The sequence below is a fragment of the Sceloporus undulatus genome, chromosome 4, assembly GCF_019175285.1.
Source record: "Sceloporus undulatus isolate JIND9_A2432 ecotype Alabama chromosome 4, SceUnd_v1.1, whole genome shotgun sequence".
In the NCBI taxonomy this organism is placed as follows: domain Eukaryota; kingdom Metazoa; phylum Chordata; class Lepidosauria; order Squamata; family Phrynosomatidae; genus Sceloporus; species Sceloporus undulatus.
The window spans coordinates 209,158,102-209,177,553 of NC_056525.1; the positions used below are offsets into that span (position 1 = coordinate 209,158,102).

The 19,452-nt window shown below is 40.1% G+C and overlaps 1 protein-coding gene across 3 annotated transcripts in view; it reads left to right on the forward strand.

Annotated features, from left to right (window-relative positions):
* The window catches only part of HNF4G (hepatocyte nuclear factor 4 gamma), a 99,646-nt gene that overhangs the window by 65,892 nt on the left and 14,302 nt on the right, over positions 1–19,452 (forward strand). For 2 of the 3 annotated variants that reach the window (XM_042465443.1, XM_042465445.1), the window contains exons 2-5: positions 3,504–3,675; positions 9,373–9,467; positions 16,455–16,561; positions 18,462–18,620. In XM_042465443.1, coding sequence (XP_042321377.1) covers positions 3,504–3,675; positions 9,373–9,467; positions 16,455–16,561; positions 18,462–18,620 — 533 coding nt within the window. Of the gene's footprint in view, positions 1–2,954; positions 3,115–3,503; positions 3,676–9,372; positions 9,468–16,454; positions 16,562–18,461; positions 18,621–19,452 lie in introns of those variants that run through there. The other variant, XM_042465444.1, reaches the window with a different exon arrangement.

Consider the following 19,452-nt stretch of genomic DNA (forward strand, 5'->3'; position numbering starts at 1 on the left):
CTGCCGCCGTTTAGTGCGTGACGAGCATGCACTAGGGTTAGGGCGGTGCAGAAGCACCGCCCTTTTGTAACCCTAGTGCGTGCTCGTCACGCACTAAAGTGCCGGTCTGTAACAGGCCATAGCTACCTCTTTCAAAATTACTAGCTTTTGTGTGTTTTTCAAGGACATGGAATATAGGGATGAGACAGACCACCTGAAAATGGTGGTCTGTAGGCACCCGTTTTAACTCTGGAGGGATGCCGCAGCCACCAAACCGTGCAACGTCCCTCTGGAGTAAAAAGAACCCAGTTCTTCCAGGTTCTTTTGGTGGTACCTGGGTTATGTCACGAATGTGCCACTGGTGCATTCATGACGTAAGCAATGCGCAGCGATTTGTGGGTGCTGCGTGTCACTTACGCTGATGACACCCAAATCTATTTCTCCATGTCTCGTTTGTCGGCCTCAAATGAATGTCTTCGGGCAGTAATGGGCTGGATGAGGAAAAACAGATTGAAGCTGAATCCGAACAAGATGGAGGTGCTCACGGTAGCGGCCCCGAAACCAAGAATTGGGTTGCAACCACCAGTCCTGGACGGGGTCACACTCTCCTCTAGTGACTGTGTTCGCAGTCTGGGGGTGCTCCTTGACTCGTCGCTCCTGATGATAGATCAGGTGAATGCGAAGGTCAGGAGCGCCTGTTATCAGCTTCGGCTGATACGCCAGCTGCGCCCTTTTCTGGAAGTAAGGGATCTCGAGATAGTTGTGCACGCGCTGGTAACCTCACGCCTTGACTTCTGTAATGCGCTCTACATGGGGCTACCCTTGTGCCTGGTTCGGAAACTACAGCTGGTTCAAAACATGGCAGCCAGGCTTGTGTCAGGAACATCCAGAAGGGACCATATCACTCCGGTTTTGAGGTCCCTCCACTGGCTGCCTATTGGTTTCTGGGCCCAGTACAAGGTGTTGGTTATTACCTTTAAAGCCCTAAATGGCTTGGGTCCAAGCTATCTCAGAGACCGCCTCTTCCCATACAATCCTCCCCGCGCTCTCCGGCCCTCTGGGAGGAACTTGTTGCAGCCTCAAAAATCGAGGCTTGCAGCGACCTCCCGGAGGGCTTTCTCTGTTGTCGCCCCCAGGCTCTGGAACGGCCTGCCGGATGAGATCCGTCAATTAACATCTTTGGACAGCTTCAAAAAGGCTGTCAAGACAGATCTCTTCAGGCAGGCCTTCCCAGATTGAAATATCCCGGCCTCAGGATCTCAGTATTTCCCGCCCTCCTCAGTAATGTCTCCAAAGCCCCCTTTTCTTTAGAACTGAAGTTGCAGTGGTTTATTGGTTGGTATTATTTTGTTTAAATTATTGTTATTTTAACTAGTTATTGTGGTTTTAAATTAGATATGTTGTTTAATAACTTTTTAAGGGGGGAGGGAAATAAATTGTTTTTATGCTGTATGTTATTTTAATGTTGTAAACCGCCCGGATTGGTTCGCCACAGGGCAGTATATAAATAAAAATTTATTATTATTATTATTATTATTATTATTATTATTATTATTACATAAAGATGGTTGGCCCCCCCATGTGGACGGAAGGCCGCCATCAGGCTACCGCCTGCCCATACTAGGGTTCTGGAGAGTGTGGTTGCCGCACGCTTCAGAACCCTAGTTTTGGCGGCAGGGCGGTGCTTTTGGTCCGTCTCAGATCATAATAATTTTAGGGATACAATTGTGCAGGAAGCATAAACTTATATTATTTTGTATCCTCTTTAAAAACCACTGGATCTTTAGTCTCAATGTAGCTGAAAAGGTGGACTCACTTATTTGACAAATAAGAAAACTTCCCATATAAAGTGGAAGGCTGGTATTTATTTATTTATTTATTTTGCCGATAGCCTGCCATTCTCCCAATGTGGGACCATTCACAATAAGTTTCCAACAATATGGGAAAGTACTGGTACTTCTTCATTCATTGTTGCCCCAGTCCCTACGGACTCAGTCATCAGTGAATAAGATATACTTAGGCCCAAATAATGTAAAATTTCAGAGACTGACAGTACTACTTTGAATATTTATATAATACTAATGGAAAGGACAGTGCAAATTGAAATCACAGTATTTTATGTTTGCACGTATACCACTGCATAGGTGACACATCTCCTGTCACCTGCTTGTAGTTCCATTTGACAATTTAAGAAACTTGGCCTAATCAAATTTGAGTAAAATTAGAGCTATTTCTAAGCCAATTAATTAACACTATATTCCAAATAATTGTGTGGCTGTCAAGGGTATTTTTTACTTATGAGAATAATGCTATCTATCTTAGAATCTGTTATTTTTGTGTATATGTGTTTCCCTTATTTTTAACCAATTGTGAAAATTATTGTTTATAGTTTATTTGGGGAATTTGGTTTGATTTATACCCTTTACAGTCTGAGACCCTACATTGTAGTTTACTTAGCTGGTGCATAACTCTTGCACTGCTAAGTCCCTGTCCCTGAATAAACTGAATTATCTTTGCGACAACAAATCACAAAATGACCCCCACACACACATACAAAATGTATGAAGAAAAACAGTAAGTGAATAATTTGCAATTGTATACACATCAAGGCATAATGAGTTTATTCTTTAAATTTTCTGGTTATAACATTTAGAATGGGATTTAAAATCATTGGAATCTCAGACCTGGGTGTGTTGATCTACAAAAGTTATTTCTATGCTCAACATACAAGCAGCAAACAAACAACCAAACATCCGAGTCACCCAGCAGCCAGATAAAGTAGTATTGCAAACACCCATCAAAGAGATAACAGACCCTGGCTAAAATCTTGTTGGTTGAAACTGAGTAAAACAGATCCATTGAATCAAGTGCTGAGTGATGAGTTAATACATAAATCCAATTGTTTTTAGTCTAGTCACAATATGATTTTGGCGTGTGTTTGTTTTTCTTGTGCTTGTCATTTTCCCTTGGAATCCAGATGCTAACTCCAACCAGTGATGACAAGTGCATTCTAAGCTGATCTTACCTTTTAACCAGGGAGACCCTTGCTTGTTTCTCCACCTGAAGACATATGGATGTGAGGCCCTATAGCCTCGTTACATAGAATCCCCAGTCACTGTCAAGTCACTTGAAAATGTATGTACAGTGATTTTGCAAGCATCCCAAAGAATGTAGCCTTATGGCAGCATCTCTCAATTATTTAAGCTAACAAGGATATTTAAGCAGTTAGAGACATATGTGAAGCTGGGCAATTGTATTAGTGCTGTAACTTCTATTATAAGTCTTGGGGGTTAGCAAAACAAAAAAAGGCATTTATTGTTATGAGCATCATAAATTCTGACAAGTAGGCATGATAGGTTTATTGGAGGTAATTAGGCATGCTGTGTTTTCTGCCATCTTTAACTGGGAAATGCTAATTAAAAGAGAAAGCAAGTACAATCTCCAGGATGGGATAATTTAGTTGCAAGGTTGAATTCTCCCAAGCTTTATTCCTAATTATGTACCTTGTTCTTCTCCCTCCTCAGATAGTTGCTCAGCAGAGCCACTCAATATGAACACTGCAGACAGTGGAGTCGTTGGCCTTTGTGCAATATGTGGAGACAGAGCAACTGGTAAACATTATGGTGCTTCAAGTTGTGATGGATGCAAGGGGTTCTTCCGGCGCAGTATACGAAAGAATCATGTTTACACCTGCAGGTATAAAAACTATCAAATGTAAAGAATGAAAAAGTATTTCCCCCAGTATTTCTATCCTGTACTTTTTCGTAAACCCTACCAAGAGTTCTAGAGTAAGGACAGAGAGGAATTTTGTTCAGTTCACATTCTAACTTGAAATTTCTTAATTTTTCCTTTTCAGATCACAATCTTATCTGAAACTGCGTTATTCCTTGAAATTTTCACTTCTTTAAAGATGTTATAAGCAAATAATTTTTGTAAAAACTCCCAAAAATCTAAAATATGAAAAACCTTAAGTCAAGTGATCATTTTCTCAATGGGGTGTCTCTATGTGTGGAGGCACTCTTTCTTATTGAGGATAAGAAAATGGATGGATAGCCTTTGCACTCAGTCATAATGAACCTTTCTCTATCTCACTCAGTGTTTCACAGCTGAAAGAATCATTTCAGAATTTCAGTTGCCTCCCTGTTTTCAGATGTCAGTGAGGTCAAATTGGGTATTTGCTGGCCAGCCCCAGAAACAATGACACAAAACACAATAATGAAATAGACACCAAGACATGGGTTGAAATTGGGCCATTTTATTAAACTGACCTATTTATTGATTTCTTTAGAGAACTGCAACTGGGGGGGGGGGGAGGTAGCCTAACGTGAGAGGAGCTGCAGTTTCCCCTGGGAGATCATACCTGAGCCCCAAAGAGAATCCAAAAGCTGGGTTGCTCTCCAACTGGCCTACATCAGGAAGACCAACCAGAAAGTACCTCTCCTTATCCCCACGGATTAAAGAGAGGGTTTATCCTTTAGGCCAGCCTCAAGGGCTATCTCTAACTCTAAATCTCCCCCATTTCTGCCATAGATAAGGGGCAAGTGTTGGTGTAGCCCTATCTCCCACTAAGCCACAAAGACACCCCAAATACCTTGTTGCAGCTCTCACAGGAAAAGAAAATTAACTAAATCTGATTAACATAATCAGTCCAGTAAAGCTCTGGCCTCTCAAAATTAATGTGAGGGTGTGACAAATAAAGGTCCAATCACTAGACATTTCTGTCAGCCCAGTGTTGGGCACCATTGATCAAATGTGGCAGGAGTCAGGGAGGGATGTGTGATCCTCTGGAACTTCCCCATCCCTGCCATGGTCTGTATGCCTGGAGTACGAATCATGCAACCCTCCATACATTGTTGGACTGCAATTCTCAACATTTCTCACTAGTGGCAACATTGGCTAGGGTGAATGGGAGTTAGAATCCAACGTCTGACTACAGAAAAAAATTCCTTGCTGAATGGTCATTGGCAGTAAAAGGCACAGTATACTGAACTGCTTTTTGTGTCTGGCATTTACAAATCTGAACCAAAGTATTTCGTTTGGAAATGACAAGAAATGTAGATTTTGATAATAATTGTTCTGGAAGAAACATTTGCTTTCTGCATTCTCACTCCCCTGCTATCCCTTGTTTTATTTTTACTTCCCATATCTCTTTGAGATATATATATATATATATATATATATATATATATATATATATATATATATATATATCCATCCCTCAAGTACTACTAGATCTGTGCTACAAGGTGCCCTCTGGCATTTTCTTTTATCTGCTTCTCATTTTTCAAGAAGGTTGCCTAAGACTGCTACCGAGGTTAAAAGGTACTCTCCCTCCTGCTATTACTATCACTTGACTCTGGTCTCTCTTTCAAGAGATGATTCTGTTATCTTGAGACTTTCTGGCCCAAATTTATCTATATCTATATATGCTAATATTGAAGTGGTGAAAACGGTAGCATGCCACACGGTATGCTGGCTTTCAACCATTATGAATGATATCTAAAGTGGTATAGATGTCTGATTGTATCAGACTATTTTAAAAACAGTAACTCACACCATTGTAGAACCTTAGCCAATATAATAGTCTAACCAGAGATTTGAAATACTACTTTTTAAGGCTATTTATTCTATGTTTTAGTTAAATTTATACCCCACATTTCTCTCAATATGGGACACATTGTGGCATAACAATTTGAGTTAAGACAATAATACAATCAAAACAATGGATATTAGAAATATTTGTAAAAACATAGTCTTATTAAAAATTAATTTAAAACAGTTTCAAAAAGACCACCAAATTATAAAAATAATGTTAGAAATACAATACACTCATATTAAAAGACCCTTAACTGCCTGCAGAAAGTAATCAGAAATGTGGCCAATTGAACTTCCCAGGGGAAGGAACCTCCAAGAAGACTCTGTCCCATGTCCTGTGATGGTGGTAGGACCAAAGAGAGAAAACTCCCCCCCCCCACGCAAAGATCTTAAAACTTAGGCCAGCTTATATTGGAAGAAGCAGACTTTCAGACTGTCTGGATGACAATTCCCAGAATTCCTCCAGTGACCATGCTGATTGGGTAGGATTTTCAGGGTCAAAACACAAAAAGTAATGTTTCCATATTCTGATTCTAAACCCATTTTTTTAAAAAAACAAACCCTGACTGTATGAATATTTTTCTGTGGAAGTGAAAAGCATTTGTAGGCTCACCAGTACTTTCCAGACAGTGCTGGACAAAGTTATCTTGTCAGCCTAACTCAAGGTGCATAGCAGTGAAAAACAATTATGTTATTTTGGCATCTGAGACAGAGGCCGGTTACAGACCGGCACTTGGGACGTCCGCAGGACGTCTCATTTTAAAAAAGGGGCGTCTCTTCTAGATGCCCCTGGCTCTAATACGGACTCTGTCCATACAATATGGCGCTGGCCGTTCCACACGGCTGGCACCATCTTTATGTATCGGACGCATAGCGTCCAGACGTGTCGCAGCGCTAATGACGTCGCGAGTGCGCCAGCGGCGCCTCGTGACATCATTAGGGCGCCGCAGAAAGAAGCTCCATTTTGGAGCTTCTTTTTTGCTCCGCAAGGGAGCCGCGCGGTGTGGCTGCGACGGCTCCCTTACGGAGCAAATGGCGGCGGTGGTGGCAGACTGCCTCAAAGCGGCGGTCTATAACCCGCCAGAAAATCCCACAAGCACCTCTTTTTCTTCCTAGTGCTAAAAATGAAATAATAAGAAAATAAATGCCAACAAATTTCTATCCTTTCATGACACCCAGAAATGTGAAGGTGTTGCGTTACCCATATTGCAGGCCACCCCTGATCTCAGGTTTTTAATATTTCTTAGTTTGGACATGGATCCCATTGATATACTTTCTGTCCTTGGGTTCTCAGACTCCGTTCTCGACTGGTTTAGATCTTATTTGTCAGACAGATCTTTTGCAGTGGTCACAGATGGTCAGACTTTGTTTTCTGTTCCCTTATCTGTTGGAGTTCCCCAGGGCTCTGTTCTGGGTCCCCTTCTGTTATCTCTCTACACACTGTCCTTAGGAAAACTCATTAGCTCTTTTGGTTTTTCCTACCATCTGTACACTGATGACACCCAGTTGTATCTTTCCACCCCCTGACCTTTCTCCAAGGCTTGAACAGCAAGTCTCGTCTTGTCTCTCAGCTGTTTCACAGTGGATGTGCATTCGGCGTTTGAAGCTCAACATGTCCAAGAAGAAGCTTCTTGTCTTTCCTCCTACACCCACCCTTCAACACTCCTTTTCGGTCTCTGTGGACAACATTTCCATTCAACCAGTCCAGCAAGCCTGCAGTCTTGGTTTTATCTTCGATTCTTCTCTGTCGTGTATCCCTCAGATCCAGACCACAGCCAAGGCTTGTAGATTCTTTTTATACAATATTTCCAAAATCCAATCATATCTCTCTGCCTCTGCTGCCAAGATCCTGGTCCATGCCCTAGTGGTCTCACGACTTGATTTCTGTAACATCCTCCTGGCTGGGCTTCCTCTTTCTCACCTCCATCCTTTAATTTCTGTCCAGCATTCAGCTGCATGCCTTATCACATCCGCCCACCACTCTGACCATATCTCTCCTTTGTTGGCATCCCTTCACTGGCTCCCCCTCCCTTTCCATATTCAGTATAAGCTCCTGCTGTCGACGTTTAAAGCCCTCCATGGGCTGCCCCCTGCTTATTTATCAGACCTTCTTTCTCCTCACCTTCCCACTCGAGCCCTCCATTCTGGTAGTCAAGGTCAGCTGTCCCAGCCCAGGATTTTCTCTGCCCCATCTAGGAATCGCCCCTTTTCACTTGCTGCCCCTCATTCCTGGAACGTTCTTACCCCACGAGCAAAGGCCATCACTTCTTTAACCAGCTTCAAAATGGAGTTGAAGACCATCCTGTTCAGAGAAGCATTCCCAGACATTGCGTGATTATCATTTGTTATTTGATGTTCTTTTTTGTTGCCTGTTTTATTGAACCATTTCCTGTATTGCTATGTATTTTATATGTATTATTCTATTATTTCTTAGATTGTACACCTTAGGCAGCTTTACTCTTTTATATTTATTGTTTTATGTACAGCGCTGTGCAAATCTACAGCGCTATATAAATAATAATAATAATAATAATAATAATTGCTAGTTTAGATGTTTTGGGGTGTTTTTTGTTTTAAAAGGGTGGTCAAAGTTAGGTCTTGAGATCAGATCTCACTCCTCAAGAACCTGATTGGAGAGGCTTTCTCCCTCTTTATGATGCCACTATTTGCTGGTTTTCTACCTTTTGCATGGGTTTACGTTTTCACCATCCTAAAAGAGTGAAAAACATAGTTACTACTCTCCAGATTTATTTACTACTACGAGTAGCTTTAATTTAAATTATCCTGTTCCTCTGAATTCTAGATTGAAGGGTAGGAGCAAAGATTGAAGGAATAGAAGGAAATATTAGGAGCAAAGATTGAAGGATAGAGTTTTGTCTTCATGCCTTGTCTCAGTGCCTCTCAGGGGTAGGGTTGCTTAGAAGTTGAGAGCTGAATTAGGGAAACTGACCATTGGCTGTTCTGGCGGAGGATTAAGTGGACTGTAGTCCAATATACATGTAGAATACCAAGTTGGAAAAGGCTGTGATAAACCTTTGTCCTGATCCAGCCAGGCTCTTTCCTTTAGGGGCTGTGCATTCCGACAAGAAAGGCTGGTCTGGAGGCAAAGTCGGGGCATGGTGTCTACATGACACATGCCCTGAGTCCATACTCAGGCCAGTGTGACGCCATGTGTTGTTCCACATCGTGTGTGGTATCACAGCGCTTCTCTGATGCTGCGTCTACATGATGAAGCACCAAAGAAGTGCGGAAAAGTTGCACACCAGCAGCTATGGTGCCCTTTTGAGGGTGCAAAAAGGAGCCTTTTTTGCAGCTCCTTTTTTGCAGCTCCTTTTTTACAGCTCCTTTTTGTGCAGCGGAAAGCAGAGATTGGGGCTGTGGCATGTAATTGCTGTGGCCTCAATCTGGCGCTAAAAAGGGTGGCTGAAGGCTGCCCCTTTTGGACGGTCTGTCGAGCCTATTAGTTTCATAGTCCTCATCATCTATGCACCAGCAGGAGATGAAGCTGCAAAGGAGTCACCCTAAACATCTTCTAGAATGAGAGGAAATTGTATATGCTTTACTTTTCACAAGATGATGAATAACCTAATGGGACTTTACTTGCCCATCACAAGGCATTGTTTCTTTTAGAAGAATGGCAGAGAGAAATGTTTCAGGACTGATTAAAGGAAAAGGAGCAGGGAAGGTTGATACTTGGAGACATTGTTTTGACAGTGCCCATTAATTGTTTCACCCGTGCTAATCAGGATCCTCCTGTACTTGCACTCTAATATATTTATCCTCGATTCTGTCCAACAGATTTAGCCGGCAGTGTATTGTTGATAAGGACAAGAGAAATCAATGCAGATACTGTCGTTTAAAAAAGTGTTTTCGTGCCGGGATGAAGAAGGAAGGTAACTTTTTTTCTAACCTCCTGTTCAAAGAAAAAACACTTTATATCAATTAGAAGGAAATAAAATCTATAAGCAAATAAATAGTGACTCTGGAATACTTCCTGAGAAAGCGGGGGGTTTTTACCCTCAAAACAGAAATAGAAATATGTCTCCAATACGACGTTAGCTCATGGTGTAATTTTTTGCTACTGCTAAGATTTGGCAGGGGCTCATTTTAAAACAAAACATAACATGCTTTCTTCTATAGTCCTGTATAGAAGGTTGCAAGGAGCATACAACTCACTTGCTACAACAGCTGCACTAGCTGCTGGTCTGCTTCTTGAAATAATTCAATATACTAGTTATTAACTTAAAGGCCAATATAGCTCAGGTGTAGGGTGACAAACTGCATCTCCCCATATCAATTGTATGATCCCTGAGATTTTCATGAGATGCTCTATTATCACTTGCATGGTCTGCATGCAAGAATAGAGTAAGTAAAGATTTATCTTCTTGTGGAAATAAAGTTTTAAGGAAATTTTTTGGCAGTGATTTAGTGCGTTCAGTAAAATCACTGTTAATAATTATCGCCAACGAGACCAAGGTCCAAAACACACTGCCAAAATAATCCAGTTTGAGACCACTTTAAATGCCCTGGGTCAGTGCTAGAGAATTCTGGAAACTGTAGTTTTGTGAGACATTTAGCTTTCTCTATGAGAGAGCTCTGATGCCACAATAAACTACATTTTTCAGAATTCCCTAGCACTGAGCTTAAAGTGATCTCAAATTGGATTATTTTGGCAGTGTGTTTTCTCATTTTGGGGAAGGAGGGGAAAAAAACACAGGGGAAAGAGACATGTGACCTTTGATGTCAATGTTCTTTGTATAGATGTGAAAGAGATCTGGAAGTCCAAGTATACCACAAGTTGAACATGAGTCAACAGTGCAATGCAGCAGCTAAAAAGGCCAATACAATTTTAGGCTGCATCAATAAAAGTATAGTGTCTAGAGCGTGGGACAGACCGTCCAAAAAAGACGGTCTCCTGGCGCCTAGCTTTGGTCCGTGGGGAAGCTGCAGCCTTCAGACCGGGGGACTTCCCCACGGACCAAAAAGAATCCTCAAAAAGCGGGTTCTTCTTGTGGTGCGCTTATGACACTGTAGTGCACCAATGGTGCACTCACAACATCATAATGGTGCCGTGACGTGCGGACGCTAGGCATCTGTCATGTAATGATGGCGGTGCCCATCTGTATAGGGCAACGCCATTTTGACACCTTCGTCACGTGCGAGGGGTGTCTAATAGCACCGCTGCTTGCATGTGACAAGGGCATCCTATTGCACCCATCTGGACCGGGCCTAGATCAAGGGAAGTAATCGTGCCACTCTATTCTGCTCTGATCAGGCCCCACCTGGAATATTGTGTCCAATTCTGGGCACCACAATTCAAAAAAGACATTGAGAAACTAGAGTGTGTCCAAAGGAGGGTGACTAAAATGGTGAAGAGTTTGGAAACCATGCCCTATGAAGAAAGAATCAGGGAGTTGGGGATGTTTAGTCTGGAGAAGAAAAGGTTAAGAGGTGATATGATAGCCCAGATTAAATATTTGAAGGGATGTCATATTGAGCTTGTTTTCTGCTGCTCCAGAGACTAGAACCCGGAGCAGTGAATGCAAGCTACAGGAAAAGAGATTCCACGTCAACATTAGGAGGAACTTCCTGACAGTAAGGGCTGTTCAATAGTGGAGCACACTCCCTCGGAGTGTGGTGGAGTCTCCCTCCTTGGAAGTCTTTAAGCAGAGGCTGGATGGCCATCTGTCAGGGATGCTTTGACTGGGAGTTCCTGCATGGCAGGGGGTTGGACTGGATGGCCCCTGTGGTCTCTTCCAACTCTATGATTCTATGTATATAAAAGGCATTTAATATTTAGTATATGTTGAATTCAGGAATCTTGTGGATAAATGGCAGAACCTTAGTTGGAATTTAATTTACATAGGAATGAAAAAAAACAACTAATCTCTGTGCAAATTTTTGTATAACTAATTAAAATCAAAATAAGATAGCATTGGTCCTGGACTAGGAAGAATAAGAGCTACCTTGTTCTTTTTAAATTTTTGCTTGTTGCCATTTGAAACATTCAAAGAAGGAAAAGTGTCAACTCAATTTCAGTCTGTTAAAAGAGCAAGTCATAATGCTGTTTATTTGCCCAATGTGTGCACATGCAAAAGAAACAGAAAATCAATATTTAGTGCTCAGTAACTTAAATAAGCTCAGTGTCTTACTGATACAGATTTACATGTCTCTAAATCCAGAAAGGAGATCCCAGAAATAATCCAGTCTGACACCACTTTAACTGCCATGGCTCAGTGCTATGAAATACTGGGATTTGTAGTTTGTTGTGGCACCAGAGCACTCACTATATATTTGTGTATATGTGAACAAAATTCCATCAATGAGATTGTCTTGTCTTCTGTGTTCTTTCTTGGTTTTCTTTTTTATTTAACTTTTATACTAGAGATTATATTCTCATGATAGGATTATCTAGAGTGTTAAAAGTCTACATTTTTGAATTAAAGGTCTTGGGGAGTTATGGGAGCTGCAGTTCAAAAAAAGTAATATTTTAAAAGGTCTAGGCTCACCATATATATGTATGTGTCTGTTTGGAAAAAATGGCCATATTGAAAAACCAAATTGAATTGCGTACAAACAAAACAGTCCTTTCCAAGATACTCGGTGCTGCAGATGCTTTAAATAACTTCTAATGCAATCCAGCCACTTATACTGGATGATCAAAGCAGTTAGATGGACATTTTTCTGGTATGATTTTGTATTTAAAGATTTAACCACAGTTTGTTGTTTAGTTGCTGAGTTAAGAAATGAAAAAGATAGCATTTTCTCCAGTTAAAAAAGACTGGAGCATCATTCTTGATTCACGTCTACATGACCATTTATCACTTAGTGTTTATCACTGTACGGCATTTCTTATTATGACCTTAATAAAAGGCCCATCAGTGAATGTCCTTGGCTAAGAATCTAGTGCGCCTTCACCATAAAGTGTGTTCATTCTTCATATAAACTGCAAAACACTATATAGTGCACAGAACACATTTTTATTGAAGCATTGGTGTTGGCGCGCCACTTCTCAGATGCAGATTGCTTCCCTAAAAATAACAAACAGATCATTGGAAATACAACAGCTGCTCTTATAAAACGTTATGAGGGTCTGTGTAGACTGAGGAATATGTTGATCAGAACTGTGCTTTTCTATCCTTGATGTAACCTTGGACATAAAATAGGCTCAGGAAAACTGATAGGTAGCTGCATTTATCACTTTCATTTGCTGTATTAAAAGGAACACCTTATTGCTTCACCAGCCTTGTAGATCCACTATCCCACCCTCTTTTCAAAAGCTTGTAGGAATATTTCTGTTTCAAGCTATCTGTTCAGCAGTAGAGCCTGGAAAAGTTAGTTTTGGTGTTACAATGTACAGAATCAACTCTTCCAAACTCTGCTTACAAGGCAGAACTTCTTACATCCTTAAAGCTTGCCATGGACTGAAAAAACAGCAGGTCATATCTAGAGTTGCACAGAGCTTTGATTCTTACTGAGCAGCTCCTTTCACCAATTCAAAGCTGCTTTAGAGAGTTGAGGACCTCTGAGTTGGCCCTGGATCAAGAACTAAATCCTGAAGACTGGTCCTCACCCAAGACCCATGCTAAAACAAACAAACAAAAAACGGAAAAAAATTGTCAAAGAGAAAGATAGAAGCACTTTTATGCCTCCATTTTCTACATGACATTAATTGAAATTTCATTAAGAGTAAGTATCATTGAGTTCCGTGTTGCATTCTCTGGTACATATGTATAAGGAGATTATCACATGGATGCTTACCATCGCTAAAATGTGGCTAAATCATCCAAAAACCACGACGGTGTGAATACCAGTCATGTTTGTTTCCCATGATTAAATTGTCAGGGAGCCTCAAAGCATTTGTGCAGCAGCCATTTCTCCAATAACAGAAGTTCCTGTTATTGGAGAAATGACTGCAGCATGAATGCTTTGATGATGGGAGAGGAGCGGGATGTCTCCCTGATGATTTAATCATAGGAAATAAGTGCAACTGGAGATCACACCGCCATGGTTTTCTGATGATTTAGTCATGTTTTAGCGATGGTAAGCCTTCATATGATAATCTCCATTCTTTACAATGTTCCAATACATCCCTATGCAGTTTTACTTGAAATTGTCCATTATGCCCAATAAAACTTACACTCTGGAAAGGATGCTTAGACTTGCAGTTTAAGGCCACAGTCCCATACTGATTTACCTGGAAGTAATTACTGAATACAGCAAGATTTACTACAATACAGTGCACACAATTTAGCACTGCATTGTTAATTTTTCTTCTTTCCCTCCAGGTTTTCTTTCTTGCCTTGTTGAATAGCCAGTGTAGACAGGGTATAGATCAGGATCTACTGGTAGATTTGTGGGTAATTTAGTCAATAGTGTTTTTTTTTACTTCAAATCTTTTAATTTAAGGGAAAAATATTCTTCTTCCCTTACTCTATTCTAAATTGATGCAAAAGAAAATGGGACTCCTGTACCTTTAAAGGTAGTGCAAAAGAGTGGATTTCAACATCTATAGTTTCTCCTTTGCTTTACCATCTGAAATCCCTTCTTCTACAAAGTTTCGAAAGGTTTAGGAGCCCTCTCATCATTTGCATGTGGATGCAATAATCCTAAATTAAACTCATGGCATTTGTTTGTTTTAATAAGTGTATATGCCAGAGTATTTTATCAATACTGCTTATGGCTAACTTGTGCTGCCTCTTGGGTTTATTAGCGTGAAGGCCAATGTAAAATCAATAAAGTCTACAAACAGATGTTTGTTTGGGTCCTTGATATTATCAGATAACCAATATTATATTTCAAACATGGTAGGATTATTTCAGCTGTGGCCTAGAAATTACCCATGTGCTTTCAATGCATTGTTAATGAGTGTTTTAAAAAAAATACTGGCGTTACTGGCCTAAATTTTTACTGTTAGTACCAACTAGAGTAGATATATTGAATCATCTATATGTTGATTCATCATTCAACATTTGATTGAATGGATTTACTTTAGTTGAGTCATCAACAGGATTCTAGTCTCTAGGTGCACTATAAAAATGATGGGAAAGGATAGGTACTACTGAAAGTAGGGTTAGGCTTTTTTGAGTGTATGGAAGAAGGGTGAATAATGTTCATTTTTTGACACACTAAATCTGCTCCTGGGTTTAGGAATATGTCACTGTAATGATAATAATATGGAGAATATGAAGAAACAGAATGGTTCCCAGTTGGCAAAGAGGTCAGGCAAGGCTGCATTCTATCACCCTACCTGTTCAACATGTACACTGAAAATATCATATGAAGAGCAAGTTTGGACTCAGAGGTAGGAGTGGAGAAAGGAATATCAACAATCTATGATAGGCTTATGGCACCATATTACTAGCAGAAAACATCATAGACTTGGATCAATGACTAAGGAAGGTCCAAGAAGAAAGTGCAAAAGCAGGCTTACAGCTAAACATAAAGAAAACAAAAATAATGACCATAGAGGAGCTACATAAATTCAATTTAGATAATGAGGAAATCAAAATAGTTGAAGAGACCTTAATAAGGCCAGGAGAGACCATATTTAAAAACCAGGAAGTGAAAATGTTTCCAAATATCTGGGAGCTGCATGTCGCCCCTGGCCAACACTTTCCCAACCTCTGCTTTAAAGCCACCTCACGTAAAAAACATAATTTCCAGCATTGCACAGATGAAAAGCAGGACATGTATGGCAAAGCAATATTACTCAAAGAGTGTTGTTATGATGGCAAATATTATTAATGGATAGCACATGGTAAGAGAGGCTACAGTAGTTTGTTTTTGCCTGAATCTAGAGGAAAGGGCAAGATTATACCCTACCTCTTTTCTTCACCCTGATGTAGCTGAGTACAAACTACATTTGAACTCAGTTTGCAGCAACTGAAGTAAGCTGAGGACAAAAAGGGAAAGTGGGAAGAGAAGAAAGAAGCTGGGACATTTTAAAAATTACTGAACAAGATGTATAACAGAGGATTAATTGGAACTGACCATGTCAACTTGGGACAGTTGTAGCATATGACAAATATTTAACTTTTTCCTTCTCCAATTCTTCTAATCCTGAGATTTGTCTCCCCAGCTACAGACTCAAACCAATATAGCAGTTTGCTGAGACTTCAGCAAACACTTTGCGATCTGGACCTCTCCACTGCAAACCCTGTGGCCATGTCTGTCATTTAATTCTTTAAAAACAACAATACAGTGATGTTAATCTGACATCACTGAATAAGGTGAAATTAGGCCCTCAGTTCAAGCAAAAGCAATAGCAGCTTCATTTATATACCGCTTCTTACCTCACTGGGCAGTCTCTAAGTGGTTTACAATTGTAAATTAACTGCCCCTATCAAACTGGGTATTCATTTTAGCAACCTTGGAAGGATGCAAGGTCGAGTTGACCCTGAGCCCCTGGCTGGGACTGAACTCACAACCTTGTAGTTTGTGAGTGAGCAGCTGCAGTACTGACATTTAACCATTGTGCCACCAGGCTCTTCTTCAGTCCCTCATCAGCATGTTATGGACTTCTGTGCCATTCAAGCATTTGGGAATCAGCATGTTGTGCTTAGCTTATCTTCCCACATCAACTACTTTGGCAGCCTAAAAGTAGTAGCAGCTTTTCAGGATTACCTCTAAAAACCCATGAGATGCAGTCTCAGTTCAGAAAAGCAATGATCATAAACATATATTGTTTTAAGAGTGTTTATTATAATGTTACTATAAGATATAATAAAATGTTTGCTGTTTTTCTTTCTGAAATAACTACCAAATTTGGACAATACAGTCTATGGTTCATACAGTTTCTGAATAATACTTTGCAAAGCAGTTCAGCAACATTGTCTTCAAGCAAATAAATTACAATCAATGTCTGTTTTTCTCCCCAGCTGTCCAAAATGAGCGGGACAGGATAAGTACAAGGCGAAGCAACTCTGAAGGCAGCAACAGTCCTTCTATTAACACACTGGCCCAGGCTGAAGTGCTTTCTCGTCAGGTACGCCAATCCTGAAAGAGTCATTCTGACCTTTTTCTGTCTTGATCTTTTCTGAATGCAGGGTTCTTTTCATATTGATAACAGTGAAGAAAGATTATTGGAAGAAAATTATAATTATTTCTATTTTATAGTAATAACCTATGCATGTTTCAGATTCAAAATAATTAACTATGTGATTAGTTAGGCACTAACCTCATTAGATGTATATTGCAAGGAATCTCGTGAAATATTTCCCCAGCTATTTTGAAGTTGATGGAATGCCTAGGGTTGAAGTTGATGGAATGTCTAGGGTTCAGAGCTTTAAAATCTACTTTTGCTGTGGCAATGAATATAGAGCTTGGCTAGGGGGTGGCAAGAGAAAAGGAAGGAGAGAGAGATATTATGATCATTCTATGTAGCCATCAAAGAACCCCAGGAAAAAAATTCTTCATGCAGATTAAAGATGAAATATTGACAATTGTCTGTGATGTACAATCTGTCCTCTTGACTCTTCCAGACTGGCCAAAGAAGTGTGAGCTGTCATAGTATAGCTCCTTCATTGTTTCTGGGTATTGTGTTGGGATGTAATTATTCACTAACTTTCTTTGTGAAGGTGGAAGTGAAAAATTTCAACAGTTATCTTCCTGTTGCGAGAAAGTCTTAGGAAACTAAGCCATTGTTGAATGCTATTCGCACGCCAGGACTTATTCTGTGCAAAATTATGACATGGCCATTTTGCAAAAAAACCCAGTATTTTCTGTGTGGAAAATAATATTTCAGTGCAGAAATATTAATTCATACATTCATTGCTGTTTCCCAACTCAACCATTTGCAAAATTTATGCAGAGGAAACCCCCTATTCAGCATTATTTGTGCTGTTGTTATTGTGTGCCTTCAAATCATTTCTGAATTATGGTGGTTCTAAAGCAAACCTATCACAGGGTTTTCTGGCACGTTTCTTCAGAGGAAGTTTGTTACCTGTTATTACCTTTCTTTCCCTTACCTTTGATGTCCATCTTTGACTTCTCTTTCCACTAAAGCTTCTTGAATTTGTAGCATAGCTACAAGAACTGACTGTCAGGAAAAGGAGTCGTGAAGGCTACAATCCTAGTCACACTTACTTGGGAGTAGGTCTCAATTGGACTTAACTTCTGAGTAGATTGATGTAGGATTGCTTTGTTAGTCTCTGTTGTCATGCACAAAACTTTATGTGGGCTCCCCTGTTACTAGGAGGAAGAGGTATTATCTTTATCTACAGGCCAAATAACAGAGAGATCGATTATACACCTAGATGCACATTATTTATATGTGTGCATTAGAGTAGGCGGCTGCAGCAGGTCTAGGAGGCAATTTTTTGCCCTTGGAACCCCACAAGGGGCTACATAGACTGCCAAAATGGCCAAAAGAATATAAACAAATGGGAATGGCCAGAAAGATCATTATCATAATCATGCTGTGAAAACTTCAGGCCTGGCTTTGCAAAATGGGTATTACTGGGTTTTCATATTAAACACTGCAGAGGGTCCTGAACCTTAAGTAAAAGGTGATACTATACTTGGAGACTTTTGATTAAAAAAGAAGTCTGGTAAGTCTGATGGGGTGAAGGACTCAGGGCTGCATGTTCATCCCAACTGTAGATACATTGTCTGCTATTATATACGTTGTTGTTGTGTGCCTTCAAGTTGTTTCCGACGTCAAGTGACCCTAAAGCGAACCTATCATTAGATTTTCTAGGCAAGATTTGTTCAGAGGAGGTTTACTATTGTCTTCCCCATATACTAGGGGATTGTATATTGAACGGTTTATATGCAGAAACTGTAGGCACATGAAACCCATTTGGTAAACATAACTAGAATGTTATTGTAAGGATCACTCTAATAATTTTTTAACTTTGTTCACAATTTCTTTCCACTATGATCAGATCCCTGTTTCAAGCCCCAGTGGTGGTAATACTGACATAAATATTAAGAAAATTGCTGGTATTAGCGATGTCTGTGAATCTATGAAGCAACAGCTCCTTGTTCTTGTTGAGTGGGCAAAATATATTCCAGCCTTCTGTGAACTACGGCTAGATGATCAGGTATGATTTAATACACTGGAAAACCTCTGTTGTTAACATGTGTACAGTGTAATATTTTTATTTTCAGTTTGGAAAGAACATGGAGCTACTGAACTAAACTAAATCTGAGACTCTGGGACAAGTTTATGAAATATTTGCACCTAGAATCTTTCATTGTTGAAAAAAATCTTGGTAGGACTGGGTCTAGGAGCAAGACAAAGCAAGACCTGGTTCCAGGATATCCTTACCACACCAGCAGACAGAAGCAGATCAAGAACTTGAAAAAATATATTCCCAGTGACTGGGGGTGGGGATAACTGAAAGAGAAGTAATTTAGTGATTTACAGGTTTACTTTAGTGGATTTTAGTGATTCACTTTATATGGGTCACTGCTGATTTAGAGTCAAACCAAGTATTCCCTTGGTACAGTATATGTGTGAACGAATTCTGTGTCTTCTTTTCCTTATGGGGAGGGAGGAGGAAATTTTACCTGGAACACAGAATATGGAGAGACTTATCCCTTCTCTCCCAGTGCTATCACTTAAGATGCATCTACAATAATGCAATTTGACACCACTTAAGTGTTGTAGCTCCATCCTATAGAATCCTGGGATTTGGAGTTTTGCAAGGTCTTTAGCCTTCTCTGATGAAGAGTGCTGGTGCCTCACAAAACTACAAATCCAAGGATTCTATAGGATGGAGCCATGGCATTTAAAGTGGCATTATTTCAACAGTGTAATGTAGATGCACCTCTAGATTAAATTTCCCTGTTTGTTAATTGTGAATTTATTAGTTACATTTTTATCATGCCTTCCATGCAATGATTAGTCCTCCCCCTGCTCCCAACTATATC